Raw genomic sequence first — 9,950 nt, 5'->3', positions numbered from 1 at the left:
TAAGTCAAGGTGCTTGTGTTTCTGTGCTCCACCCCCTCCCCTTGTGTTGTCCCTCCCCCTGGCAGAGACACAGCCTGGTCACCTGACTCGGATCGATACAATGAGGCACAAGTGGATTTCATTCCCTTATCAGCTTCTAAATCCAGCTGTTGACACCACTGCTGGGCCAGTCTGTAAGCAGCCTGTACGGGGTGACCAGTGGCTCTTTCAAGTGATTTGCATTGCAGCTCTGAGGTCCAACTCTGAAGTAAACCTCAGCAGTTTTACCTGAGGAGTCAAATTAGAAAGCAGAGGATGATGTAACATTTTTGCTCCGTTCAGAGATTTTTACTGACATCACTTCCTCTCTAGTTCAACCCTCATTTTGTGTTTGATTCAAATTTATAAATTCGGTGTTGCAAGTGAAAAATGACTGTTTAATTAGGACTCATCATAAAACATTAATATTACAGACGATACAGATCATTTTCAGGATATTTGGCTTTTGAGTAATTTTGACAATGTAAAAAGTTGACACTGCAATATTATATCATGAAAGTAGGGCATTGAAGTAGAAGCATGCATTGATGATTTCCTCATCTCAAATATTTTGAGGGGGGAAAAAAAAAGCCACGAGCATTGGTGGGTGTACCACCACAAAGAATGTCAATGTCTCGATGACGTCATGTACGCTTGAGCATCAATTACAGCTTGACAAAGACCTCTAGGCCTCAGGTCAACATTTTGTTTGCTGACGCATGGACTCCCACTCTTGAGGGGCGGCCTCCAAGTCATGAAGGTTCTGGGAGACAGAGTTAGGAGTCTCTGCATGGTGACTCAGCTGATCCCTGAGGTCTTTGAGATTCAGCTCCCTTGGTGTTCCCACCGATTATTGGAGTTAATCAGGTAGTACCATCTTGTCAATGTAGCAGTCATAAAGTGTAGAGCAGCTCTGTAGTGACGAGACCCTCCTGCCCAACAGTGGCTAATGGGCCACGCTCTGCTTGAAGTCTCCAACATCTTTGGCACATCATTTGTTTTCACAATGAAGTGATCCTCACTGTCGAATAGGCTCATCCTGAACATTCATAAAAATGCAGAATAACCCAAATGTTATGTGAGTTGTGTTTGATTTTTGTGACTATTTTGTATGGTAAATTCATGGTTTTATCTATTTACTTGAGGAAAGTCAAACCCATTAAAGTAATTAAACCACTGAACCCATGAAACATTAAAATAAACTAAAAAGTGTAGATGTGGAAACATGTGACACATCCAGAAACATTTTGTCCATGAAGGATGTTGTTCTATTCAAGTCCACCAGAGAGGAGCACTGCATCACCATAGAAACAGAGAAAGCAGCTCCTTCAGATGTGACCTGACTCAGCTCCTCCATCAGCAGGAAGCACCTGCAGCTCTGATGGTCTTTATTTAACTTCATGTAAATGAAACGTTGGAGCTCCAATCTGCTCTTTTCCACATCACACACAGGAGAAAAGCAGCAGATTGAAGAGAAGCTCCTCCTCCTGTCAGTCCCTCTCAGCTCCAGTGGGCTATTAAATTGCTCCTCCAGCACCTCCTGTCCTCATCCTCCAAAGCCTGAATCTGTCAGCAGTAAAGTCACTTTCCAGGTTGATAGTCAGCACACAGTGGCAACATGCTGGAGAGCCTCTGCACTCTCATCACTGCTCTAACATGTGAGGAGGCTGACTTACTGCAGCTCTGAGCTCATGCTGGATTCATCAGTCTGTGTCTTTCTCTTGACTTCATGTCCTCTTGTTGTTTCCAGGTGTGAGTGCTGTGACGGTGCTGACACAGAAGCCCACTGTTGTGTCTCTGAGCAGAGGAGAGTCAGTCACCATGGACTGTAACCTGGGAACTGTTACTAACAGTGCTGGTTACTGGTTTAAACAGGTTCCAGGAGGAGTTCCTCAGTTTGTACTGAGCTGGTATCACGGCGATAGTTCTGTCAAATATGGTTCTGGTTTCTCATCTCCAAGATTTACTTCTACTCATCAGTCAACATCGGATTATCGTTTGCTGATCAATAATCTGGAGGAGGGAGACTCAGCAGTCTATTACTGTCAAACATGGGACGGCTCTGCTAGCGAGTACGTATCACAGTGATTCAGACTGTGACAAAAACCTCCTCACTCAATACTTCTGCTTTTTAGTGTCTGATACATCAGCTCATGTTCAGTCTCACTAAATTAGAAAATCAACTCATATTCACACATATTGAAGTCGGTTTAAGTAGGTTTAAGCTCAACAATGTAAATGGAGCCTTCAAGGAAGGACACTCATCCTGTAGAGATCTTCATGTGCCACAGGTGAACCCAGATCATAATCCATCAAGTTGAGGTAAAAACACAAATGAATTCCTACAAATCATCACTGATATTGAGCCGCAGTGGGAAAACCTGAAGGACAACATATCAATATGATGTACAACATCAGTAACCTTCCTACCGACCTTGTGAAGACAGTGTTCATCCCACTCCCAAAGAAACCAGGAACAAGAGAATGTGGGCTGTTCAGAACAGTCAGACATGAGAGCCACCTCACAAAGTTACTAAGAATCATGCTCAGACTAAGAAATAAAATTAAACCAGAGATGTAGATTCATAGAGGTCAAAGCTCCATCAGATGGAAAATACACTTTCAGAAGTATTACTTGTTTCATCAATTCTGACCAAAGCGTTCAACACAGTCAATCATGAAGCAATAATCCAGATGCTGAAGCACAGAAACATCGATGGAAAGGATTCACAAATGAGAAAAAAATCTCTGTTGGCAACAAAGTGCAGCAGTGACCAGGAACACTCTCAAATGGAAAAGGATCCTTTACGGCACGTCTCCTTTAAATAAAGGAGGGAAGTGTGGTGACCTTCAAAGAGGAACAAAAATCAGCAGGATTACTAATCTTGAATATAAACAACCTGGGTTTCAGAGTCCACATTTACCACTAAGCTGTTGAAAGGATCAGACGCTGGTGAACAGGAGCTAAAGGCTTAAACAGCCAGTTGATGAGTACTTGGCTGCAGGTGAAACTGTCGCCAGCAACTGCTGCGGAAAAGTGGCTAAACCACGCCCCCTAGAGAGGGATTAGAGCTGGTGTCATGGCAACACGCAGAATGGGCAACAGTCACAATTCAGAGGGCAACAGATCAGTTTAGATGGAGAGAAATGGTGTCCTGAGCTGAAAGGCACTTGATTAATGTGGTGATAAACCACTCTGGGGGGCTGCTCCGTTTTAGTTTTCTGGGTCTTGGAATGAACAGATTTTAACACTTGATGAAATGAACCATTTCATAAACGGAACAATAAGGAGTAAGCCTTCTATTTAATGAGCTAAACCGTCCTGAACTCACTTAGACTGATGATGAACTGCCTGTGGGCTGAGTTAGGACAGGAAATGTGATCCACATGAATGAACAGGTGTTTGAATCGCCAACCCTCCACACACCTTTACACAGTTCCACTGTGAGGCTGCTTCACTTGTCTGTTCACATGTGTCTGTTGAGGTTCACTCCAGTTTCAGCTTTGTCTTTGTCTCGTCCTGTCCTCCCTGTCTCTGACTGTCCCAATCTTAATGTTCCTCATGTGTCTCACCTGTGTCTAATTGTGTCCTCCAGTATTTAAATCTGCTCCTCCTTCCCTCCTGGGCTGGACTGGTGTTCCTGGAAGCATCAAGTGTCCTCCTCCTCCTCCTCCTCCTCCTCCTCCTGTCTTGTTGTGTTTCAAAGAGAACAGTTCAAACTGGTGTTTGGGTTTTTGACCTGGTTCACAGTCTGCTGGTTGCAGAATTTCCCACCTGTTTGGGACCATCTTTATCTTTGTCTGCTCATCATTCTGCATCAGGTTCCTGTTGACCAAGTTCATGTCATCGTCCTCATGGGCAGTCGGCATCTGTGGGAAACAGGCGGGAAGAAACAGTCCCAACAGTCCGTGGCAGTGACACACAAGCAGGAACAGACGTCCACTGGAGCCGTCCACTCTGTCAGAGCTGCTGTGCTCCTCTTTCAGAGGATTCCAGTTCAAACCAGAGCATAACTGGCCAGCAACCACACTCAGGTTTTTATGAAATGTAAAATTGTTACAGTTCAAGTACAAAGAAAAAAAGAAAACTACAGAAAGTCTTTGTAAAATATGAATATTTAAAAATGCAAATAATTGGCAGGAAACACTGATGGTGAAGCAGCAGATTGAAGAGAAGCTCCTCCTCCTGTCAGTCCCTCTCAGCTCCAGTGGGCTATTAAATTGCTCCTCCAGCACCTCCTCTCCTCATCCTCCAAAGCCTGAATCTGTCAGCAGTAAAGTCACTTTCCAGGTTGATAGTCAGCACACAGTGGCAACATGCTGGAGAGCCTCTGCACTCTCATCACTGCTCTAACATGTGAGGAGGCTGACTTACTGCAGCTCTGAGCTCATGCTGGATTCATCAGTCTGTGTCTTTCTCTTGACTTCATGTCCTCTTGTTGTTTCCAGGTGTGAGTGCTGTGACGGTGCTGACACAGAAGCCCACTGTTGTGTCTCTGAGCAGAGGAGAGTCAGTCACCATGGACTGTAACCTGGGAACTGTTACTAACAGTGGTGCTCGCTGGTATAAACAGGTTCCAGGAGGAGTTCCTCAGTTTGTACTCAGCTGGTATCACGGCTGGAGTTCTGTCACATATGGTTCTGGTTTCTCATCTCCAAGATTCACTTCTACTCATCAGTCAACATCAGATTATCGTTTGATGATCAATAATCTGGAGGAGGGAGACTCAGCAGTCTATTACTGTGGAACATGGGACGGCTCTGCTAAAGAGCTCGTATCACAGTGATTCAGACTGTGACAAAAACCTCCTCACTCAATACTTCTGCTTTTTAGTGTCTGATACATCAGCTCATGTTCAGTCTCACTAAATTACAAATCAACTCATGTTCACACTCAGTTTCTCAGAGAAACTTTCAGATTGTTGGAAACTTTCTGCTGTTTCATCACTGAAAATAACAAGAACCAAAAGCAACTCCCTCACTCATCCTTCATCCTCCATCATCACCATTAAAATACACCTTTAAGTCATCAAAACGACTTAATGGGGAACATGATGAAGAATTTGTTGATTAAAGTTCTAACGGAGAATCTGTTGTGATGTTGATGATGATAGTGGTGGTGATGATGATGGTGATGATGATGACGACGATGATGGTGACAATGATAATGTGGACAATGATGATGATGGTGATGATGATGTGATGGTGATGATGATGACGATGATGATAGTGATGATGGTGACGATGATGATAATGGTGATGATGGTGATGCTAATGGTGATGATGGTGATGAGATTGGTGACAATGATGATGATGATGGTGATGATGATGGTGATGATGATGATGGTGATGGTGGTGTCACCAGTGAAGGCTGTTCTCATGTCTCAGTGTCTCCACTCATCAGTGACTCTCAGCAGGTTTTTGTACAGCTGTGTGTACAAACTGAATCACTGTGGTATTCGGACCAGGAACCAAGCTGATTGTCACCAGTAAGTACTTTTACACTCAGCAGAAACAACAAAGATTTGATGCTTTTGATACAAACTAGAAGCTTTTTCATAGAAATGTGGAGTGTGGAAATGATTTGAAATATTCTTCTGTTAGTCTTTGACCTGCTTTGATACTTTATCTGTCAGCTAAAGGAAACATCTCCAAAGATTACATCATTTCAATCAGTTTCTCACCAAATATTGTTGAGTTTTCTTCATTTTCACCTGTTTTTAATAACTGCAGAACAGATTTTCTACCTAAACGTATTTTAAATTGACTTTGGTTTCTTGGCTCGTGTTTGATGGAAGTGAGTGAAAAAGGTTTTGTAAAATTCACCCAAATTATGTCAGATGCTGAAATTCTCATTTTAATTATGTAACTTTATATTTTTGTATCATTTGTTGGTCATAATTTTACTTTCGTCAAATATTTAATTGACGCTGTTTATGTTAAAAACGACTCTGAAATGTTGTAAAATATCTGGTTTAGTGAGATTTTCCTCATATTGTTGCTGAAGATTGAAGGTTTTATTTGCTCAGTGTGTTTGTGATGTTTTCAACCAAACTCCTAAATTCCAGTGGCGGGTGTGCATTTCACACCTAGGCCTTCAGTAGTGCTCCGTCTGAATCAATCCAACCATCAATAACCATTTTATGGCTATAAAACTTCCACTGCAGGTACAGCTGCGACACACATAAAAAAAGCATCAAAAATACTTGACAAAATTGCAATATTATTGTGACAAGCTAGGGTTTTAGGTTGCGGAAGAAGTCGGATACAGACTTCTGCCAGCCTATTATACAGTTCAACTGCAGAAAAGCTTTACTTTATTAAACACGGAACTAAAGACGCATGAACGAAGGGAGGTCTTCAATCACACACATAACCTGGCTTATGATGTGCAAGTGAACAGTAATTAAAACAGTAATTAAATACATCAACAACCAGAACTAAATAAATAGAACACTAACATTTAAAGTTGCAAAAGATAACATTTACAACGAACAAAAACAGGGTTAACAAAAACCTGAACCCACAGACACACTGCCACAAAGCATGCTGGGAAATTCCCACACTGACCCTCCCCAACACGCTAAATTATTTAGGAATACAGTATAGCAACATTTTAGTATAATAATCTGGATTTTTGATTTTACTCACCAAAAATCCTGATTATTTGTACACAAAATCCATCCTCCTTTCTTTCCTCAAGAAGATTTCAATGACTCTGTTGTGCAGATTATCCGTGCGTTTCAGTTCCATCAAGAAGTCCTTTTCTATCGCCATCGCAGCTAATGCTGAAGGTCGAGCCTGCCCTGTCGTATTTCTGGCATAAGTTTTAATTCGCTTTAGGGCTGAGAATGTCCGTTCAACAGAAGCAGTAGACACGGGGATGCTCACCGCCAAACACAGTCTATCAGTCTTTTTAAGATTTCCCTATTTTTCTCCAACTTTTCGTTGCGGAGCTCCGTTTCCCTGCGCATTTGCTCGCTCCGCTGTAGATCCACTCTGGTTTCCCCAAAAGTTTTGGAAAGCACCGTTGCTTGTAAGTGTCCGGCAGTGCTTTGATGCCTCGTTGCTGCCTTGGTTAGGCAAGCCAAATTTACAAATCCAGTGTGGCTCCAAACACCATGTCGATCAATAACAAGCACTCCCAGCAATACAATTAGCAGCGTTCCTCGGAGCCTGTGAGCCCGGAGTACCGCTCGTAGTTAGCGGACTGAAAGTGGCGGACAAATCCTTTTCCCGGTTGCGACAGGCTTGCTAGCTTCGGAGTTGCCCGACCTTGCTTAACGATGTCCAGCTTTTCTTGAAAAGTCGGTCTTGAAAATGGCTTTGACAGTAAATCTGTAACCAAATCCATTTCTTCTCCTACTTCAGCCATTGTGGGTTGACAAAACAGCTATTAAATCAACACAACAATATCTTTGCTTGTGCAGCTCGCTACAGATGCAGTTTGCTAGCTCTGGCTCGTGCACTCTCTGACTGTCCAATCAAAGCGCGTGAATACGCTGACGTTTCCTACGCCTGCTAGAAGGCCTTGGGGTCGCCAACTCACAATCTGATTGGTTGAAGCAACAGTTTGATCGACATTTTTTTTATGCTACAGGGTCCGCAGAACTGATTGTGAAGGCAGATTTCTCTGACCCTGGCAACAAATAGTGGCTGAAATGTGATTGGTTAAATGCTTAAATATGAAAATACACGTCTGGAAGCAGCGCAACCAGGGGGCTAGCAATGAAAGGAAGCAGACAGACCATTTAGAATTATTTAATACATATTCATGGACAAAATATTATTTGACTGATGTTAATTATATTTTGAAAATACAATTAACATCAGTCTGTGATTCAGATATTTTTAGGCCAGCAGAGAAGGCCTTGCAGGCCCTGACGGCCCACCACTGCTAAATTCATTAGTAACTGTTGAACTTTGTGTGAGTGTGTGAATTTCCTCTTCATGTATTTTCAGGCTCCAGCCTCCCTCCTCCTGTCCTGACAGTCTTCCCTCCATCCAGAGCTGAGCCACTCTGTCAGAGCTGCTGTCACAGTTCCACTGTGAGGCTTCTTCACTTGTTCACTTGTCTGTTCACATGTGTCTGTTGAGGTTCACTCCAGTTTAAGTTTTGTCTTTGTCTCTTTGTCTTGTCCCCCCTGTCTCTGACTGTCCCAATCTTAATGTTCCTCATGTGTCTCATCTGTGTCTAATTGTGTCCTCCGGTATTTAAATCTGCTCCTCCTTCCCTCCTGGGCTGGACTGGTGTTCCTGGAAGCATCAAGTGTCCTCCTCCTCCTCCTCCTGTCTTGTCTTGTTTTATGTAGAGTGTTGAGAAGGAAACTCCTCACACACGTGAAGATTTCTTGGTCATAACTATTGAACACATTTAATATTTTGGATTTTTAGGCTGCAACTGATTTTGGAGCCAAATATGGGGACAAATTCCCTCCTGGTACACCTCAGACTACAGGATTATCTTCTAGGATGATCTAGAGACAAGATGTTTGGTCGTCCTTCCCTGATCAGGAAGGGAATTCGGGACAAAAACAGCTTGATTATCAATAATATGTGTGAACTACTAATGATCATGTCAATATGTAAACAGGGCAGAGGGTGCAATGAAGACTAGGTGCCTTGCTAATGGGAACCCCACACCCATGACCCATCAGAGGATTTGAACCAATGCCCCGCTGGTTACAAGACCAATTCCTTTCCTTTGATGGACAAGCTTCCCAGGTCATGGGGTGCTTCAAGCGTGTCCAACATGGTGTCCACCTGCTGAGACCGTGTCCTCCAGAGGTCCAGGACACTGATGTGATCATCTCCTGTGGGAGCACAGGTGCCACCTTCTTTGCTGCAGCTGCTTATGGAAGCAGTGAGAGAGCTGAAGGCTGAGGCCTGAACTGCCTTCTGTTCTCCACTATGGAGGTGGTTGAGTAGAGAATTTAGCTGAGCTAAAGTCCATCATCAACAACCCCCTTCACCCCACGTGCAGGTGGAGCCGTTTGTTGATAACATATAGCACATCTGAGAGGAAAATAGACATCACAACACAAGCAGATTGTGAATTCTGAGAATCGTTGCAGAGTCTGATGAGTGTGACGAGTCTGACGCTTTAATACCAGCAGGAATTACATATGGTGGGCCTGGTCACCTGTCACTGTCTTGTCTTAGTGCAGCGTATTTATAGATGATCTCTAGTATCTGTGGGTAGAAATCATTTGCGTAGTTCAACAAAGGGTCGAGTCTGCAGGTTTGATGAAACCAATCAAGACACAGTTTGACCAATCAGCTGTCTGAAGACTCAGATCAGGTGATTAAATGAGTCAAGGCTGCTCTGCTGTTGACGTTACAACACAAACCTGCAGCCACACAAACCTTTGTGGAAGAGTTTGAACGTTCCTGCTCTGAGACATTCACCAACATCAGGAAAAAATATTAAAGCTGCTCTTTAAATGTTTGGAGCTAAAAACACATCAGTCTCAACTCAGTGACTTTTTTAATTTTCAATGAAGTCAATGATATTTAGACTGCTTGTTGTGAAGGATCTGATCTTTATTCAAACTACTGTATATTTGCTATAGTTCATCATTGAGAACTGAAGTCACGGTGAATGAAAAATCAATAAATGCACAAATCTATCTGTTAAAAATACATTTAGATGTCATCGTGGGGACTTGACACATTCTTGGACTGTAACAAAGCATGTAAAGGAAGAATATTAAAGCTGAGCTTTATTTAGAGAACCACAGAGACTCTGTGTGGAAGTCAAAAAATTTAAAATGCAAATAATTGGGAGAGAAAAGACACAGTGGCAGGAAACACTGATGGTGAAGCTGCAGATCTAAGAGAAGCTCCTCCTCCTGTCAGTCCCTCTCAGCTCCAGTGGGCTATTAAATTGCTCCTCCAGCACCTCCTCTCCTCATCCTCCAAAGCCTGAATCT

At 42.9% G+C, this 9,950-nt stretch overlaps 1 gene segment (V, D, J or C); it reads left to right on the top strand.

Annotated features, from left to right (window-relative positions):
* The first annotated feature begins 1,643 nt into the window (after nucleotides 1-1,643).
* LOC115249991 (T cell receptor gamma variable 4-like) lies at nucleotides 1,644-9,902 on the top strand. The segment is given in 5 exon segments: nucleotides 1,644-1,676; nucleotides 1,769-2,094; nucleotides 5,474-5,507; nucleotides 7,981-8,066; nucleotides 8,413-9,902. Coding segments are annotated over 4 exon segments (462 nt in total).
* Nucleotides 9,903-9,950: the final 48 nt, after the last annotated feature.

Source organism: Takifugu rubripes, chromosome 5 (assembly GCF_901000725.2).
Source record: "Takifugu rubripes chromosome 5, fTakRub1.2, whole genome shotgun sequence".
Classification (NCBI taxonomy): Eukaryota; Metazoa; Chordata; class Actinopteri; order Tetraodontiformes; family Tetraodontidae; genus Takifugu; species Takifugu rubripes.
This window is presented reverse-complemented; position numbering and strand designations above follow the sequence as displayed.